The sequence below is a fragment of the Schistocerca piceifrons genome, chromosome 3 (genome assembly GCF_021461385.2).
Source record: "Schistocerca piceifrons isolate TAMUIC-IGC-003096 chromosome 3, iqSchPice1.1, whole genome shotgun sequence".
Classification (NCBI taxonomy): domain Eukaryota; kingdom Metazoa; phylum Arthropoda; class Insecta; order Orthoptera; family Acrididae; genus Schistocerca; species Schistocerca piceifrons.
The window spans coordinates 147,528,724-147,549,115 of NC_060140.1; the positions used below are offsets into that span (position 1 = coordinate 147,528,724).

Genomic DNA, 20,392 nt, shown 5'->3' on the forward strand with positions numbered 1-20,392 from the left:
TCTCCCTTAAAACCCACATCCTTTCGTCTTTCCCTCTCCTTCCCGCTTTCCTGATGAGGCAACAGTTTGTTGCGAAAGCTTGAATTTTGTGTGTATGTATGTGTCTGTTTGTGTTTCTATCGACCTGCCAGCGCTATCGTATGGTAAGTCAAATCATCTAAGCAGACATTTTTTTCCCCCTAAGGTAAGTCTTTCCACTCCCGGGATTGGAATGACTCCTTACCCTCTCCCTTAAAACCCACATCCTTTCGTCTTTCCCTCTCCTTCCCTCTTTCCTGATGAGGCAACAGTTTGTTGCGAAAGCTTGAATTTTGTGTGTATGTTTGTGTGTCTATCGACGTGCCAGCACTTTCGTTTGGTAAGTCACATCATCTTTCTTTTTTTATATATATATCTGTGTGTGTGTGTGTGTGTGTGTGTGTGTGTGTGTGTGTGTGTGTGTGCGCAAAGTACTTTTATGTTGCCATTGAACCTAATATGCTACACAGTCTCACTAAACAAGTATACTCAGGGAATACCCCCATGAGACGAATTCAGAGGTGATTGGAATAATAATGGTATAACAAAAGTGAGAAACATATCAAAATGAGTGAAAACAACTACCTGACTACCTACTAGCTACTGTAAAATGGTGGTTTTTTGCTTACAACTTGGAAACTATCAACTTTTCATAAATAACCTCTGTATTAAAAATGGAAGTACATAAAACTTCCTAGAAATGTCACTATCTAGGTTTTATCTCCGACAAGCAATTGAGATTCAATTACTAATTGAAATGTAGCGTACGTCGACGGTCTCCACAAAAATCCACTTTTCCAGTCCAAAACTCTTAATTTTTTTAATTAAAGGCTGTAATTTAGTGAATTCATCCTAATTTTAAGTCGAATACAATGTAGACTGGTTTTATCTGCTATGCCAACTCCAGTACTTTAAAAAAATCCAAGTTTATATTGCCTCATTTTAATTCTGTTGCAAATGTAATTCCATATTGTACATCTTTCCATTTTTTTATTCTCTCCCTTCATCAGGGCCAGTTTGAGAACATTTTTCCACACAAGTGACTTAGCAACTTTTTTCCTCATACACTTTCACCCATGTAGTCTTGCACTTGGGCCCCCTTGGTGCCCCTCTCATCTCGTTGCCCCAAGCAGCAAAGTGGACAAGATTGCCAAAGCAAGAAACATGTTTCTCATGCTCTGTACGGGAAAGGACGTGCAACTGGCCCAAACAATTTGACGTACAGGCAATATTTCCTCACTACTCCCCACCGTAGCTGCTCCATGACAACATTCACTGAGAGTTTACTTTCAGGTGCAGCAGTGGGTACCTGGTCAAACAAAACTCAATGATCAACTAAAAAATCTGAACAAGCAGGGGTGGAAAACAACAAGGAGTAGTCTTGGGCAAGTACCGACCACATTGCACCCTGCACCAGGCTTTATACTCTGACTATTTCTCGTAAATGTAAAAAGGCTGCCAGTACAATTGTGGCTGCAGGTAGGCTGGCCTTCATTGCTCCCCAGTCTGCACATCATGTGAAGGGCTGTGTGAAAACGTTGAGTCCCCAGAAGACAGCATTAACATAGATGAAGAAGAGACTGAAGGAAGAGACCAAGAACAGATAGAAGAAAGACGCTTATATGATGCGGAAGGTGTGTGTGATCTCACAGTCTGTTTTGTAATAATTCCTTTTCTTGAGATGTCATCACAAGTTGTTGTTTTCTCACCACCTCTTTCATTTTCAGATGAAGCAGCCCTGACACTGATGATTGAACAACCAGACCCTGTGCCAGGATCCGCCATCTTCGAAGAACCTCAATCAGAACTCCCTGAGTGACAAAGGCGCATGCAATTTTTGCTCTTATAACTACGTAATATATAAGCATATGTAATATTATATAATTATATGCAATATTTTTTTCAATATTTTGCATTGGTATTTCAACTTTATTGTAACTGAATTTGTACAATTTCAGACTTGATTAAATGATTTGAATGTTGTGTAATTTTTCAAAACATGACCTATGCCTTTATGTACACAACCTAAATAAGGTTCTGCATAGAACTGGAGGAATTCACAGACAGCCTTCCAAAATAAATTCGAGTTTTTGAGTGGAAAAAGTAGGTTTTTATGGAGACAGCTGAAGTATGCCAATTTTCAACTAGCACTTGAGCCCTAATGGTCCAAGGGAGAAAAAACCTTAATAGTGAAATTTGTAGGAAATTTTATCTACTTTCATTTCAAATTCAGAGGTTATTTAAGAAAAGTGATAGTTTCAAAGTTATAAGCCAAATATCGGCCAAGAAGTGATTTTTTATCTTTTTTATATTTTTTCAGTGTTGTAGCATGAAATTTTGTTGACGAACCTCAGATAATGATTCAGTATCCCAAAAAGCATATGTAGTGGAAGAAATAAAAACTAACCCACAATTTTTCTTATAAAAACACGATGTGGCTGGGGTATTAAGATCTGATTGCAGTTGGAGACAGTGGTCATGTGTATGAGGAGTGGTATGTGGAAAAGGGAGGGGGGGGGGGAGGAGGCAGTCACTTGACATCTGTTTAACAAAGAACACGAGAGTCTGACAATATAGGAGAAATCTTGTTACATTTGCAGAACACTTAAGAGAAAATAATCACAAGCGAACCAAAAGAGACAAAAGCATGAAAATAATCAGGATAAACAACAAAACACATTCTAACTTTAGGCCTACAAGAAAGTTATCATACACACAGAATCCAATATATAAGATTATGATAAAAAACTAAGAGCTATAGTAGATGCATGTTTCTGACTGGTAATCATACTAAATGTACATTAACTAAACTCCAAAACATAAGATCTTCTTCCTCACTGTTGAGTGGAGTGTAGATAATGAGCTAAATTTTACTTGCGCTCGCTCTATCAATCAGTTGACTGTACGGTATATGAAGTTGTATCATAAATACTTCATTGTGACTGTGATGTTTCAACAGTTAGATTCAGCAAATGCAGATTGTTTCTTGTCCCTGCCAACCATTCTTTCTTCCATTGACAAAAGACCTTTTCACTCAACAGTGAGGTAATGGCTGACATGTGGACGGCATGTTGTACCACACTATAACCGGACTGTCCTCCATATCCATATGTCAGATAAATCAAATTCGTTGATACCTATGTTCTTTGATACCCAGCAAAATGTTAAGCATATCCCACAATTAATTTTTAGCATTTTCAAACTGTTTAATTTATGTACCAACAGACAAGCAAATAAAAGGCTCATTGAGTATCCTTCTATTCAGGGAAGGGAATTACCAGTCCTCTAAATTCCAGGGTACATGGGAATTAGCTAATGTGTTTAGTAAAGATGCCCATTGGATACACGGTAACCCAACTTATGATCTATTTATCAAGCATTGGCTCACTGTTACGGTACCGAGTTGTGCTATAATGAATATGACACAATAAAATGTGAAGCCCTGCTTTTAAAACATACTACACAGATACTTGTTTTGTGACATAATCATGTGTCTTGGGCCATGGCCTTGTGCCCATGAAACAAATGTCAGCAGTAACACAGATCCAGCAGTGGAAGACTGCATTCAGTGATACTACAGAGATTTGGCAAACATTTCTGTGGATTTGTTGAGCCATCATGAAATCTGATTTACCTAGCTTAATATACACTGAAGCGCCAAAGAAACTGGTATAGGTATGTGTAGTCAAATACAGATATATATAAACAGGCAGAATATGACGCTGTGGTTGGCAGTGCCTGTATAAGACAACATGTGCCTGTCACAGTTGAGAGATCAGTTACTGTTGCTACAATGGCAGGTTATCAAGATTTGAGTGAGTTTGAACATGGTGTTACAGTCAACGCAAGAGCGATGGGACACAGCATATCCGAGGTAGCAATGAAGTGGGGATTTTCCTGTACGACCATTTCACAAGTGTACCATGAATATCAGGGATTTGGTAAAACATCAAATCTCTGACATCACTGCAGCCAGAAAAAGATCCTGCAAGAACGGGACCAATGACAACTGAAGACAGTTGTTCAACGTGGCAGAAGTGCAACCCTTCCGCAAATTGCTGCAGATTTCAGTGCTTGGCCATCAACAAGTGTCAGCGTGCAAACCATTCAGTGAAACATAATCGATACAGGCTTTTGGAGCCGAAGGCCCACTCATGTACCCTTGATGACTGCACGACATAAAGATTTACACCTCGCCTGGGCCCGTCAACACCAACATTGGACTGTTGGTAACTGGAACGTATGTTACCTGGTCGGACGAGTCTCATTTCAAATTGTATCAACAAATTGTATAGACATTTATGGGTATGGAGACAACCTCATGAATCCATGGACCCTGCCTGTCAGCACAGGATTGTTCAAAGCGGTGGAGGCTCTGTAATGGTGTGTGGCGTGTGCAGTTAGAGTGACATGGGATCCCTGATATGTATAGATACATCTCTGATATGTGACATGTACGTAAGCATCCTGTCTTATCACCTGCATCCATTCATGTCCATTGTGCATTCCAACAGACTTGGACGATTCCAGCAGGACAATGCAACAGCCCACACGTCCAGAATTGCTACAGATTTACTCCAGGAACACACTTCTGAGTTTGAATGCTTCTTCTGGCCACCAAACTCCCCAGATATGAACATTATTGAGCGTACCTGGGATGCCTTGCAACATGCTGTTCAGAAGAGATTTTCACGCCCTGTTGCTCTTGCGAATTTATGGACAGCCCTGCAGGGTTCATGGTGTCAGTTCCCTCCAGCACTGCTTCAGACATTAGTTGAGTCCATGCCGCTACATGTTGTGGCACTTCTGTGTGCTCGTGGGGCCCCTACATTATATTAGGCAGGTTTACCAGTTTCTTTGGTTCATTAGAGTATACGGTAGCATTTAATAAGTTTGCCACAGCACTGTTTACTTTGTCCTCCGGAAGAATATTGCACAGTGTTCATCTTTCAATGTATAAAAAAATGAAATGAAAATATAACAATACGAGAGAAGGAAAGTTGCTACTCACCATATAGTGGAGATGCTGAGTCGTGATAGGCACAACAAAAAGATTCACACAATTATAGCTTTCGGCCATTAAGGCCTTTGTCAGCAGTAGACACACACACAAACAAACACACACACACACACACACACACACACACACACACACGCAACTTGCACACACATCTGCATTCTCAGAGAACTGAAACCATTCATTTAAAATGAAGATATTGATGACACCCCCTTCATTGTCCACTACATACAGAGGGGTCTAGAAAAATATAGATGCTCTTTGATAGTCAATGTTAAAGGGAGAAGGTTATTTTGTGTGTTCAAAGTGACCCCGCTAGCAGCCAAACAATGTCGATGCCTTTGAACTGTTTACCGAACTAAGGCTGGCAATGTTGCCAGTGTGGTATCTGCATAGGACTGGTTTCTCATAGCTCATTCAGTGTAACTGCTTTTTGTTGATTAACTTCATTTTTCAAGGTTGCCCATTGGTAGAAGTCGAGGTGTAAGGCGTGGAGACCATGGTGGGTACTGAACAGCCCCTCTTCAACCTATCCATGGTCCAGATGATTTTCATCCAAGTAGGCTCTGACATCTCTTTGGTAGTGAGGCGGAGCGCCATCTTGTTGTAGGTAAATTCTTCAATTTCCAAACACCTGTTGGCTCTCAGGTAAAATCGATGGTTGCAGCATATGAAGATACACATCACCAATTATGGTATCGTCAAAGAAGAATGGGCCAATCAAACCGCACCGGACATTAACACCCGGTAGATTAACATATTTGTCCACGTGAATGTTAGGATTTTCAGGAGCCCAGTATATGCACTTGTGGCAGTTTACAGTACCATTCAGTTTGAATTGTGCCTCATCAGACAAGGTCACCATCCCCACAAACTGTTCATCCTTGCGGTACTCCATCCTTTGATCCAGCTCATCCTTGTTCATAGTATGCAGCTATACTTTGCAGCCTTCAGAATTCGTCATATGCTTGATCGGCTTACTCTGCTGTCAAGTGCACCCTGCATCACAGATTTTTGAGGTGACCTAGTAAAATGTTGCAACACTACAGGACTTGAAGCTGGACTTGATGTTTTTGGTTAGCCAGACCTTTCTTTATGCACATCCTGATCAGTACTGTCAGTTTCAAATTCATCTCAAATGTGACAAATTGTTTTATGTGTTGGTGGCTAAGTTCCGTACACATTCCACCATTGCCGTTTACCTCTACTGTGTTTTTGTACTTAGAAGTAACACTTCAATACGGCCTTGCATTGGTCAAATGAGAGTCTTATTTCATTCATTGCTACACTACTATCTGCTGGAAAATACGCACCAAGATCTTTTGAGAAAACAATGGACTACACTTCCATGCAAAATTGCAGCAACATGTCATTTTGTTCCAAAAATATTAACTATCAAAGAGTGTGTAAATTTTTCTGGACCACTGTGTATATGTTCTCTAAGGAAGGTTTTGTTAAAAAGATTAAAGAAAAAATGCCTGTATAGTTACTTTGAAAAGTGCATGGCCATTTTCCTTCCCTCTTTTTTCTTAATCCAAGCTAGTGCTCCATCTCTAATGACCTTGCTGTCGAAGGGATGTTAATCTCTAATCTTCCTTCTGTCTGATACTTCTTTTACACTGCAGGTGTTTAATACATTTATTCAGATGCTATTCATTCCTTTAAATCCTTCAATACTTCTCAGAAACTGGATCTAACTACTATAGATATGCAGTTCTTGTTTATCATCCATAATACATTTCTATATAATAGTACTGCTAGAACAACAGTCTTATAAAAGTTCAGTGACATGTATTTGAGAGCTTTACTTTTTAGATATCTATTGATTGTACTGTAAATTTTCCTGAACGTATTCACCTTATTTTGTATCCCTGTATCATAAAGAAATGTTATAGCCATGATATCCGAAGTGTTCAACTTGTTCTGTTATTTTATTGTTAATGATAATTTTAGAAGCTATTTTTTGGGCACTGGTAGAAAACGAAGTACAAAAGAATGCTATGCTTACTACCCCATGAAACTAAAGTAGCGTTCACTGTTGCATGTGCCCATTTATAAATTGCTAGCTTTGCAAATTAATCATTGTCATTAACATAGAAACTGACTCATTATGTATCATGATACAAAGTGCAAATTACCTGTGGAACACAGAGTCATTTAACTATCAGCTGGAGATCTCTATTTCATACTCACATGCCAAAACAGAAATATGTGGAACAGGTCTTGCATCACGTGCATGCATGTCATTTTCTCTCCCTCCCCTCCCCCACCACCTCCACCTCACCCCTTACTACACACACACACCCCTTATGCTAAATTCTGAAAGACAAGAAAAAAGTGTTATGTACAGAAACTTAGCTATCTGCTTACAAGGGAAGAAAGGTAAAGACAAATTTGGATGACGGAGGTAGACTTTGTCCAAAGAAATTGAAACATGTACCAATGTGTGGTGTCAGTACAAGAGTGGTGAAAGTGCCAAATCAACCCTTGTGTAGTTGCCACAGAATAATGCAAAGATAAAAACTCATCAAAAGTCTGTATCCACACCCATGCACACACACGCCGTGTGCATGTGGACTATTTTCATACGGTTTCCTAGACTGATTGTAAATTTTGAGTAAAGCAGTTGCCATTATGGAGACAAAGGGTAGTGTGGCTGTTTTGCACTCCCATTGTTTGCTGTTTACTGATTCTCATAGTGAAAAATTATGTTAATCTCCTTCGTGAATATTTGAAAAATTTGCTTAGCTATTAGATGTAATAGAGATTGATTAATTAATGTATTTTTTTTATTTAGAACATCAGTGGTGCAATTTCATCAATCATCAACATAATGTCATTGGCAATGGCACCAAATGTGAGGACAGCTGCCATTTATTACTTTATTACAGCCCTCTTCATTTTGTTGGCATGTTTTGATACCTACTTCGCCCTTCCTTTGAATGTAAGTTTCAGTCAGTAAGTTAATATAATATAAGTTATGTTAGAGTTTTTTGTTGTTGTTGTTGTTGACAATCATTTCTTTTTAGAATGAAAGTAGTTTTATCAGTTAATATGACTTTCAAGTTAAACAGGAAAAGATTTTTCGTATAATTATAAAATAAAATTTTACTCTGACATCCTCTTATTTTACATTTACCGGATGAAGATCTTTAGAATTCTTCTAAGATTCAAAGATAAAACAATTTAAATGAGGAATATCTTGATATTTGTGCCGCGTAATAACTGATCTATTAAATTTCGGGAGTACTGCCACATGCAAAAGAGGAAATAGTATGTATGCGGCTGCATTCCTGAAATTTAATGGATCTGTTTAAGTGAGGTTTTGCAAATATATTTTGGTTTTATTTTCTCCGATCTTAGTATAAGGAGTGACCAGATCTAGCCAGGTGTAATTTAGAAGGTAAAGCACTGAAACTAATCAAGGCATTGCTTACAGATTTAGTTATTTTGTTCTGCAGTGTTTCAGATGGTATCAAAAGAAATATGGAGAAATTGGGAATTAGTTTCAAAGCCAGCATGGATGTAGCTCGATAGACGGAGGTATTTGTTCAGGGTTTTGAACATTTTGTTAATTTGAGGATGACCAAAGTTGAGTTACCCAACCAGCATAAATTTTGTGCTTGGAAGTGTGATACATTGAAAGACGTTGTTTAATGACCTTGATTCACAAATGGATGTAGTCAGATGGGCCTGTCTTAATTATTTACAAGTACTGTCAATGTTGATGGCAATGGTGAAATAATGTTAATATCCAACATAACTTTATGCCCCAGTAGGTTTTTTTCCCCTGCAGAAAGCAGTAGGACAGAAAATGATGCAAGTTGCCATCATAGCACTAATATCTGTCTTAAGTGGTGGCCTGGTAGTCCGACAGTAAAATCTGTGCTTGGAAACTGAAAGGTGACAGTATCAAATCCTGTTTGGATATCGGTATATTTCACTCAACCTTTAACTTAATCTACATCTCTCAGTGATTTGTGAAGATTCGCTAGGAACAACACTTAAGTTTGGATTTCATGTCAAGCTGTTGGTCCCTTTTCCATGTTATGATTACAAGGTACACACAAGTTGCTGGAGTAGTGTCTAGTTGAAGACTTGCACTACTGTACCAGTATGACACAGCATGTTACGCTCCCTGCATGTACTGATGGCTATACTTACGCAAGGTGGTCAGCAAAGTGTTTCAGTGTGCTCATCATGTTCCTGAAAGTTCCTTTCAGTGGTATGTGTGATGGTTAGACAGTTTTGAGTAATGACAGTAACACATTTCTGTCACTTTGTGAGATTTAGTTATGAAGATTGTTGGTGAAGTTTGAGTGTCATTTTAAGATGTTCATTTAGAACAAATCAGATGTGGTGTAGGAAACATATCAGAAATAAAGCTCTGATGGTTTTTATTAACTTTTATATTATTGAGCTTTGGAGCACAAGATGATAAGGAAATTAATAAACTGTAATTTTAAGGAAGCTAATGTAAATTATTTATTTCTGCACTCAAAAACTGTTAGTAAATTTATTTGTCACAGGTGTGCACATGTTAAACTTGAAAAAAATCTGTCTTGTAGGCTCATTTCTGGAACAATACTTGCATTCTCCTTACTGCATTTGTACACAGGACTGGTTCGTTTTCCTACGCATAAACAGACATTGTTTCCAAATGTAATAAGTGTCCAGCAGTAGTAACTAGTGCATGTTTTATTTAATTCAAACATTTTGTAGTAGTTTTAAAAAATCCTTTAGTGGTTTATCATAATGAATAAAAATTAGATACACTTCTGTATGGTGTATTGCACAAATCTAATAATGCTTTCCGGCTACTTGATATTTTATTGTTGTTGTTGTTACTATTATTATTGTTGCAGAGATTTTATCGTTACCATGAGCTTCTAGCTCAAAAAGAACAACAAAGCAAGGAGTGTCAGGCTGTTGGCAGAGCATCATCACATGTGCCCTACTTTCAGATTTTCAAACAGTGTTTCCCACAGCTTTTCAACGTGTTTTTCGTTTTCTTTGTGACGTTGTCTGTTTTTCCAGCTGTTCATTCAGGTTAGTTGAAAATCATAAGACTTATTTATTAGACTCTCTTGTGCATGTGAGAGATTATTAAATTGTATGTAGTAGTTTGCTTTTTACAGGGATAGAAGTTGTCGAGAAATTGTTGTCAGTAACTTTTCTGATATGATCTTTGATTGTTGAGATCACATGCCTTGTATTTGGTAGAACTATATCTGAGCAAATGGATAATTTATGAGGTAGAAACAGAGTTGTAACATGGGAGTAACCTTTTAAGTGGTCATGGCGGATATATGCGTCCATGCTCTGCTATTGCACAGTGGGTTCGACGGATATATCTGTCCACTGTGTTCTGTGGCTAGTAGCTAGTGGGAATGACGAGTTATCGGGCTGCCGTTGACACTGTGGTATTAGTTGAGCTTCGTCCACTAGGTGGCGGCTCTTGTCACGCAACACAGCGTGTTCTAGGCTAGTTATAACATTGTCCACCCGAGCGCGTCGAGAAAATGCGTCCTGTGAAGCAGCTGCAAAAGCACGCCTTTTTTGTCTGTGTTTACCGCAGCGTTAGTGAGTGACCTTTTGCAATGGCGAAAAGAAGTCGTTTATTAGATTCGGAGATTGAGAAGCTGCTTTTAGAAAGTGATGATAATTTCAGTGACAGTTCTGAAAGTTTTCAAGATACAGATGTTGAGGCTAGTGAAAGTGACTTCGATTCATAAACATCTGACGACGAGACACTAATGCAGCAGACGGTACCTAGTGAATTTGTGCGTGCTAGTTCAGTTCGTATTCAATATTTGTTCAGTGGTAATAGTGGTACAGTTGTGCTTCTAAAACAAAACGATGTGATGAGTTGTTTTATGTGTTTTGTGGATGATGCTTTGTGCACAATGATAGCTGAACAGATGAACTTATATGCAGAATATTTCATAGCTTCTCATCCCAATTTAGCAGCACGCTCCAGGGTTCACAGTTGGCTGAATACTACACGCGACGAGGTAAAAACACTTATTGGAATGCTTGTACTTCAAGGAATTCTTCACAAACCAGACCACAAAATGTACTTTTCAAAGAGGGAATCAGTTGACACACCTTTCTTCAAGAAAGTGATGAGTGAAAAGTGGTTTTATCTTCTATTGAAATTCCTCCACTTTGCTGACAATACCTCATATGATCCACTAGGCACTCTCAGCAGAAAACTATTCAAAATTCACCCCATTATGGAGCATCTGCAGCATAAATTCAGACCAGTGTACATGCCAGAAAGGAACATCACCGTTGACGAATCGTTGTTGCTCTGGAAAGGACGGCTTGGATGGAAGCAATATATTCCATCAAAGCGTAGCAGATTTGGCATCAAATTGTACGAACTCCGTGAAAGCAGTTCTGGGTATGTATGGGACTTTATTGTTTACACTGGAAAGGACACTAATTATGGTAGCCACTATCCAGACAAAAAAATAACCTCTCGAATTGTTTTGGAGCTTGCACACGATCTACTCGGGAAAGGCCACTGTATTTATCTTGACAACTGGTACACCAATACAGATTTGGTGGACAAACGTACCAGCAATAACACCGATGTTGTCAGCACAATGTGGCAAGACAGGAAGGGGTTCCCTGACCTTGTAAAAAAGGAAAAACTGAAGAAAGGGGAGTACATAACAGGGTCCAAAGACAAGCAGATGGTAATGAAATGGAAAGACAAAAGAGACGTTGTTATGGTCAGCACCTTCCACGATGATACATTTGTAAATGTAAACTCGAAGAAGGGAATTGTTCAAAAACCACAAGTTGTTGTTTGACTACAACAAGAATATGGGGGGGGTCGTGGATAGGTGCGATTCTCAGTTACAAAGCTACCAGATGGCCAGAAGCAGGCTGAAAAAATACTATCAGAAGCTTTTCCGCCACTTGTTGGACATTGCATGCTACAATGCATACATTCTGTACAAGAAGCATGGTGGCAAACAAAGTAGAATGAGCTTCCTGATTAGTCTTGGTGAACAGTTGACCATATCTTCACCACATCAAGGGACATCAGTAAGACGCTCACCTCGAACACCAAAAGCAACACGCCTTACAGCCAGGCATTTTCCAGACCTTCTGCCACCCACAACGAAGAAAAGATCAACAAGAAGGTGTGTGGTGTGTATGAGAAAAGGCCTTCGCAAAGAGACTTCATAGTGGTGCGCAGAATGCGAAGTTTCCTTTTGTGCAGCACCTTGTTTTAAAATGTTTCACACTGAAAACGATATGTAATATTGTGAAAATACAGTTTTGTTAACTTCTGCAATATATTTTATTCATTTCCACCCAATATCAATTTGAATTCAACAATGAAAATGCGAAGGAAAACGTGAGAACAGTGCGCAACCACCGCGAACGGGCGCACTGGCCTACATTACCCACTGTGGAAGAGGGGCGCGTACGCAAACTACCCACTTAACAGGTTAATGAGGCTTCAGAGGTATAAATGTTGCGCATTCTCATATAAGAAAATTAGGCAATGACACAACAGGTGTAAATTTTTCATCTCTCTTTTCCTTTGTTACGCTGTACCCAATAGATTTATGACTGTCCTTTCCCCTACAGGGGAAGAATTAGGATTCTTCTGTTTAATTATAAAATGTTATTTTTGTTCTCAATTCAAAGCTTTACAAAGTTATTGATCTCTCCTTATCAAGATAATCTGTTTTACAAAACATAACTATTTGCTATGAATAGATAAGTGCTATTTTTTATCAACTATAAAAGTTATGATAAGACATCAGATGGTTGAAATAACCAAAAAGTAACCTGTCTTGGTATGCAGTGAGTTTCATTAAGCTGTTAGATGCAGAAACATGTCTTTGACCCAAGCCAAGTTAAGTAATGAAACAGATCATTTGAAGTCCACCCGGTGAAGCTCAGAATATAAAAAGGAAGAAACGGACTGGAAGTAGCTGGTCATTTGGTCATTTATGACCTTTAATGTATTTAATGAATCCTGTGATTCTATTTTACTTTTCCTCATGTTTTACTTAGTTTTGTTTAACAGTTTTAGAACATCTGAACAATTTTAATGCTATCTTCCATTATGTGAGCTAGTGTAATTGTGCTGGTGATCATGGATGAGATTGGGGGAGAGTGAGTGCGATTTTATCTCAGATAGCTTTTTGTCTCTTTTCTTACCCATTCTCCATTTTAACCACATTAGTGTCTGCTGATTGAGAATAGCAACTTTTGAGGGCATTGGTCTCTGTTAGTAGCTGTATCTCTGCTTAGGTATCACAAGAGATATTATTGCCAGGAAGTGTGCAACACTCACACCATTAATTGGTTAAACACAATATCTGTGTAATTTTAAGTTGAAACACAGCCAAAACAAGATAGTAAACTGTAACACTGCTGCCAGAAATTAGTCTCCTCCTCTACTCTACTCAAAGTAAGTAAACATGGCAATTTCGATAAATGTAGTGCAAATCACTATGAGTGTGAAATGCTAGAGGTTTTCACTATTTTCAAATTATAAAAAGAAGAAAATAATTCTTATAAAAAGAATACAGTCACCAGTCACTATCAACAATTCCACTGCATGTCTAATTATTGATTTCGATAGAGGATCTCATGATTTAGATCAACACACATGATTACTACTATGTAATTACATGTGCAGCTCATAATAAAGGTTTTGAGGTGGAGCCACCCCAAAATATGTATTAGAATAAATTTATCAATAACATATTACAGAATTTAAATTATCAGAATGAATTTTGCATATTTACCACAAGAATTTAAACAATGTCAATGAACATTTTTGTAACTGTTGATATGTGATATCAAGAGCAATGTGTTTCAAACAGGTAGTAGCTAGACTTAGGCTGCACCTTGAAATACCGCTTCGCTCTATGTTACAGAGGTTTGGGTCATGACTTCCTTGGAGTACAGCTCTTGTGAACGTCCCGAAGGCTCTGGTGTTCCAGCCTAAGGGTGTTGTCCCAACCTGCAAACAGTTTTCATGTTCCATTGCTTACATCAAAATGGAATGAATGGAGCTGCGTAAACTTCGCTTTCAAATTGCTGCCTTTGCATATCTATTAGACTTTTATGTGTCATTAATTGACATATTGCCCAATCTGAAGATAAAAAATCTGTTGACTAGTAATTTTGACCTTCTGTGGGCATTCATAGCCCTATGACCCATGCTTGACAGCACTACAGATAGAACTGAAAGGCACCTCACGTAGAAGTTAAACCAAATGCACAGCAACTCAATTATAGCCTTAGGGGAAGAATTTTGGCACTGTTGAAAAGCATTACAGATTTTGTTTTGCAGTCGCTATAATGCAAAGGGCAGATGCTATATTTTGTAGTCCCAGATCACCATGAGTGTAAACAGACTAGAATTTTGAATGCCACATGAGATGGAGCAGTGCGGGGAAACTGGGCAGCAGTCTACAGCAGAACTGCCTCATTGTCACAGGGATCGCCAATTTCTTTTGGTGTTGTAAGGGTCGTAATCGAAGTCCGTTATGGACCAGGATTAGTCGCTTCACTTATTTTAAAGGAAGAAAAGAAAACAGTGAGCAATACACAACACAAAACACAAAGCATTTGGGGACAGATACCGTGCAGGTGCTTGTTGAAGTTAGCAGAGTATAGTTAACGACATAGTTCAGGCCAACCTCTAGTGGTATTCGATGGCACTACAGTTCAAATTATCGTCCATGTAATTTGCCGCATTGTAATTGTCCACATTATACTATCTTTTGAGCTTTCGCTAGCAAACAAATGTGTGTTTCTTTCTTGTAAAATGCTAGGTCCCATGACTGAGTACTACATTGCATTAAGTGACGTTTGTGTTAAACAGGCCATTCAATCATCACAGTTGGCATGACCCAGGTCATTGAGCACATTGCTACCTCATTGCATTTGTATGCTTTATTTTGCAAATAGGTTCTTTCACACATTATCTTTCCCAATTGGGCTTTGCTAGATGATGTACAGTGCCAGTAAATGCTTAAATTTTTGATATTATATACATAAATTAAAACTATTTCTTATTAATAGCTTATCAGGATACAATTCGCATCTATTTTGCATTCATTGCAAAATGTGAACTTTTCCGGTCCCTAGCCCTGCTGTGTTCTGAGGAATAGATTCACTGCTGCTGCCTTTGTGACTACACCCACTGTTTCAGTTGTTGTCAGTTTAAATACCCACACCGTCTGATTTACCTCCCTCTTGCTATGTCAGTGGAGTTGTGCATCACACGTTTGACGACATTTTTTGAATTGCCTTTGTCGAGTTACTTTTCTGTGAATTTGGGGCAGTATTTTTGTCAGTTGATGTGATAAGTCCTCAATATTTAGAATTTTAGTTAGGGCCTGAGATGTACTTTTGGAGGTTGACTTCATTCTGGTGATGCACGTAGGGTTGGAGAGCACTGTCTACTGCTATTGACCACATAGAATACATCACTTGCTTAGCAAAATGTACAAGGATGTGCTCCCAGGACTGGCTGGGCTTCAGCTGTAATGAAAGATTGGCCGGCAGAATTGGGAGACACTCTGCACATATGTAACAAGTGTGGATCAAGACCTTCTAAAATTTGTACCTGGTAAAAATATTGGTATGCTTCTGTGTTGAACATTCAGATCCTGATCCTAATCATCTGTTGCTACTGTGGGATTCTGTTGAATATCACAGGACATCCTAATTTTTCCAGCAGAAATATAAGCATGACTATTTGCAGTCTGCATAAACTTCGCTTTCAAATTGCTCTCTCTGCATATATCTATTCTTTTATGTGTTGTTAATTGACATATCACTGAAGATCAAAAATCTGTAGAAAGGCACTTCACATAGAAGTAAAACCAAATACATGGTAACTCAATTTTAGCCTTAGGGGAAGAATTTTGACACCGTTGAAAAGCATTACAGATTTTGTTTTGCAGTCCCTATAATGCAAAGGGCAGATGCTATATTTTGTTGTCGTAGATCACCATGAGTGTAAACAGATTAGAATGGATGATTTCTTTTTGTGTAATTGATCATATAAAATAGTAATCTCTTTACACTTAGAAATTTCCGTACCTTTGCTAGTGTATCAACTATTATTCTACATTCTTCCATTATAACGACAGCAGTTGTATGCATCATGATTTTATCCAAATGTGGCTAAGTGCATCTTTACTACACAGTTCTTAAGTATAGCCAAATTAAAATCTCGAACCAACAGAAACACTGCTGATCTGCACACCATCACTATTTCTATAGTCTATTGATTAGTTATTGTTGTTTATTCCAGCACTTGTCAGGCAAGTGTAGGTAGTCTTTATGTAAACAGCATGGTATGACTCAAAATACTTTCACTAGTCTGTGTGCATGACATGAAGGGGGAAAGGGGAGGGGGGAATGATCTATTTTATCATTTTCATGGTTTCAATACTCATTCTCTGATCCTTGTTTTTGTTGTGTAAGTGACAGGGAGAAGTGTGTCAAATTGTAGTATTGAAGTATGTAATTACAGCGTCTGTAAATTTCTGTTTTAATCATATTGTATTTGAAAAAGATAGAACTGTTAAAGATCTGTATTGAACGTTACCTTTTTATAATATCATGACTAATCATATCTTTGTTCCTACAGATATCAAACAGAGTGATCCAGATTTTATCATCAGTGAGAAGTACTTCACTGAGGTTACGTGTTTCTTAACATTCAACGTTTGTGCTATGCTTGGAAGCTTGTTGTCAGCTGTTTTCACGTGGGTAAGTATTACTAATTGGAGAGTACTACTGTTTTGTTTATTGTGAAGAAGTATTTTGGTTTAATTATAAAGACAAAATTTTCAAATTTCTTTAAATTAGTTATCTCACCCATGTGCTGCAATGAGTTATTAAACATAATTATTGGGAGTTGCAGTTCTCCAGTTTCTAATCTACTTTTGTTATGGAATTAATGAAGAGGTAAGAAGAATGTGTTGAACTTTTAGGGAAGCTCACTGCCAGTTCATGGGATGATGTGTTCTATGACATGGAAACGCCTAATGTAGTACTTCTGAATTATTACAATGCAATCAACTTGTGATAAAATATATGTGGTTGAAGTAACATCTTGCAGAGACTTCCTTAACATCCCTGTCACTTTAGCATTTCTATCAGTATATATTACAACAAAAATATTCAATTATTGATAAAATATAATATAAACGAATAGATAAAAAAGTCCACTCACCAGGGAACACACACACACACACACACACACGCACACACACACACACACACAAAAGGATTTAACTTTTACAAGCTTTCAGAGCCAGGGCTGAGACTTACCGGACGGGATGGGAAGGAAAGACAGATCCTTCTCATCCCATCCGCTAAGTCTCCCCGAACTGGGTGACTCTTTTTAACTGTACTCCTTTTCCTAAACCTCTCCAGTCCTTTCCCTTCACCCCTCTTCCTTTCCCTTCAACTCTTCTGCCAGAAGAAGGAGCCACTGGCTCCGAAAGTCTGTGAAAGTTAAATCCTTTTGTGTGCGTGTGTTCCCCAGCCGCTGGTTGGTGAGTAGATTTTTTTAACTGTCGGCATATATTTATTTACGTATTTATCAAGACCAAATTTCTCAGTTTCTTATCACCATTTTCTAGATATACTGGCGAGGGGAGGGGATATGGGTATAGGAGCAACTTCTCCTGTGAATTGTGTGACAAGATGAACTGGATTTTTTGTACAAGTGTTGGACAAAATTACAAGAAAATCCACCTAATATGATAAGGGGCCACCTCTGGATTGCAGAACAATAGTTTAAGGCATCATAAAACACCTTCTAGAAGCCTGCAGCTCAAATCGTTTTCATCTATGCTCTTTTTAAGTCTCCAAAATCTCTAACGGAAATGCTAAGATGGTTTCCTTTTAAAGTACTCAGATGATTCTCTTCCCCATTCTTAACAAGCAGAACCTTGTGCTTGTTCTCTATCGATCTTATTGTTGGGGTATACATTAAACCTTAACCTTCCTTCTTCCAAAGTGGCTTGAATTCTCTATCAGATAAAATGTCCTCGGGGGTGATCCATTACATTTTATATCAAGCTTCAGAAAGAAACTTCCAATTTCTGAGTTGGTTAATATGCCCTTAATTGTTTTTCACTACAGGTGACAACTGTCCAATAATATTCAAATTCAGGAATTGTAGAATTGAAGGAAATCATGGTATTTCAGCCTCATGATCACCAAATCAGTCTTGGAAATTTACTGTCATAACGCCAGGCACTATCATCTTATAACATGCACACTCTGCTGGGAACTGTGCATGTTATGTTGAATGCATAACTTATCCTACCATTGTTCCACAGACCTTATTAATTATCTCTGCTTCTTTACTTTAGTAGACTGTAGACCCCTCTAAAAACACTAAAGATAGAAGAAAGTAGCAGAGATTCCCCTTGTGTTCTCAATACGTAAACATAGGAAGATAAAGTACACTTGTTGGACTACATTGGATTTTTTTCATAGGTCACACAGCCAGGTTTTGTGCTTCTTACAGTACTGAAGCCTTTACTTTGCATTCACCGGTGTACAAGATGTTTGCAATACCGACTATATTGTTAGGACCCACTGGTCGCAGGGGGTTATAAAGTGCTAGGATGACTGAGAGATATGATTTGGGGAGAGGGCTGAATCACGCCAGGGCATACAGAGAAACACAGACAAGTTTGGCATAGATTTATTCTGCTGAAGAATATACAGTGTCTCTACTGATCCATATGGCAATTGTGCAGTGTGTGTACATGCATCAGCACAAACATCTTCATTGGACTCTGCTGCTACGCCACTTGGCCTCTTCGTCCTTGTGATGTAACGGTTCCTGTCCTGGCGCAGGCGGCATGGCCGGCAGTGTGTGTTGGTCGAGCCGGAAGCCCCATACAGCTGCCCACCAGAGTGTGGCTGGCTATTCCCTCAAGTGCTTCTCGTGAGCGAGCCCCAAAAGCTCCAGTCACTTGCCCAGGGCGGCAGCTTGCAGTCTGTCGAAGCATGTCACCGAGAGAGCAGAGGATGGCTGGCCGCCTGCTGCCCACACTTATGCCCCTCCTAGTTTTGGACTGTGGCATGCCTGTACAGCAGAGCTTGGCGGTTGATTTAGGGAGCCAATTGGCCACTGAAATTCATCAATTCATTAAACTCAAACAATTTTTATTCCCTCTGGTTCCAGATATGAACAGAATGGTGATGCAACTGCTTGCCTTATGCCTCTGGGCTCCCTTATTATACTCCTTTTCTTACACCTCTGATGTAGTCCGTGTGGAGGGGATGAGTGGGGTGTTCCTTAATAATTATAATGTCAGCTTTTTGTGGCCTGCTTCCGCCCTCACATACAGGTTGCTAGGTCCTGTTATAGCTGCAGCATACAGGTATTTTGTTGCATGTCAGTGTCGTGTGTTGCACCTGATTTCTCCACACCCATCTCCACATTTGTGTATATTCCTGCCAGGCCGTGCTTCCTCGCCTGCGAGTGATGTCATCCACTTACCCCGCAGAACTACTTGCTTAATAACAACACTACCAGTGCCCACTGTCTAATGTGTCCATCGGTCTTGTAACTTTTACCTTCCGAATGCTGCCCAAAATTTTCAAGGATTCCTTAATTCTATACCTATACTTATTTGTAATGCAGCATACCTCCTCCCTTTCGAGAAGATTCGTCCCAAATCTCAAATATCTGGCTCCCACTAAACTACCTTAACTGTAATAATTTGTATATTGAGGACAATCCTCCAGTTCACATTGTAATTTCCCCACATGGAACTTTTCTTCACACTTATTTTGCCCCCCTTAACTACTATGTACCCATATTGTACTCTTATATACTAATTAACTCCTTAAAATGCCTATCAACCATTCTGCTGGTTATTGGTGTGCTGGCATGTCTACAGCATGTGCCTACTTCCATTTTACTCAGAAACACAGTACGCAAAATTCTGCTAAAAACATGCCACAGCCAGTAGCCGATACACTTAATTTTGACACTTTGGGCTGCTGCTGTTCCCGTGAATAGTTTACATGCCGCCACATTGTCTGCAGATTGTGGTCTAGTGGCTAGTGTTGCTACCTTTGGATCATGGGGTCTTGGGTTTGATTTCTGGCTGGGCTGGGGATTTTCTCTGCTCGGGGACTGGGTGTTCGTGTTGTCCTCATCATTCCATCATCATTCATGAAAGTGGCTAGATTGGACTGTGTACAGATTGGGAATTTGTACAGGTGCTGACGACCACACGGTTGAGTGCCCCACAAACCAACTAAAATTGTAGTCATCATAATGCCACGTTTGTTCCATCAAAATTCTTCCTTGCTGGGACTTGT

At 39.0% G+C, this 20,392-nt stretch overlaps 1 protein-coding gene across 3 annotated transcripts in view; it reads left to right on the forward strand.

Moving 5' to 3' along the window:
• The window catches only part of LOC124789851 (equilibrative nucleoside transporter 1), a 96,030-nt gene that overhangs the window by 51,522 nt on the left and 24,116 nt on the right, over positions 1 to 20,392 (forward strand). For all 3 annotated transcript variants that reach the window (XM_047257358.1, XM_047257360.1, XM_047257359.1), the window contains 3 exons: positions 7,833 to 7,979; positions 9,901 to 10,084; positions 16,683 to 16,804. In XM_047257358.1, coding sequence (XP_047113314.1) covers positions 7,833 to 7,979; positions 9,901 to 10,084; positions 16,683 to 16,804 — 453 coding nt within the window. The remainder of the gene's footprint in view (positions 1 to 7,832; positions 7,980 to 9,900; positions 10,085 to 16,682; positions 16,805 to 20,392) is intronic.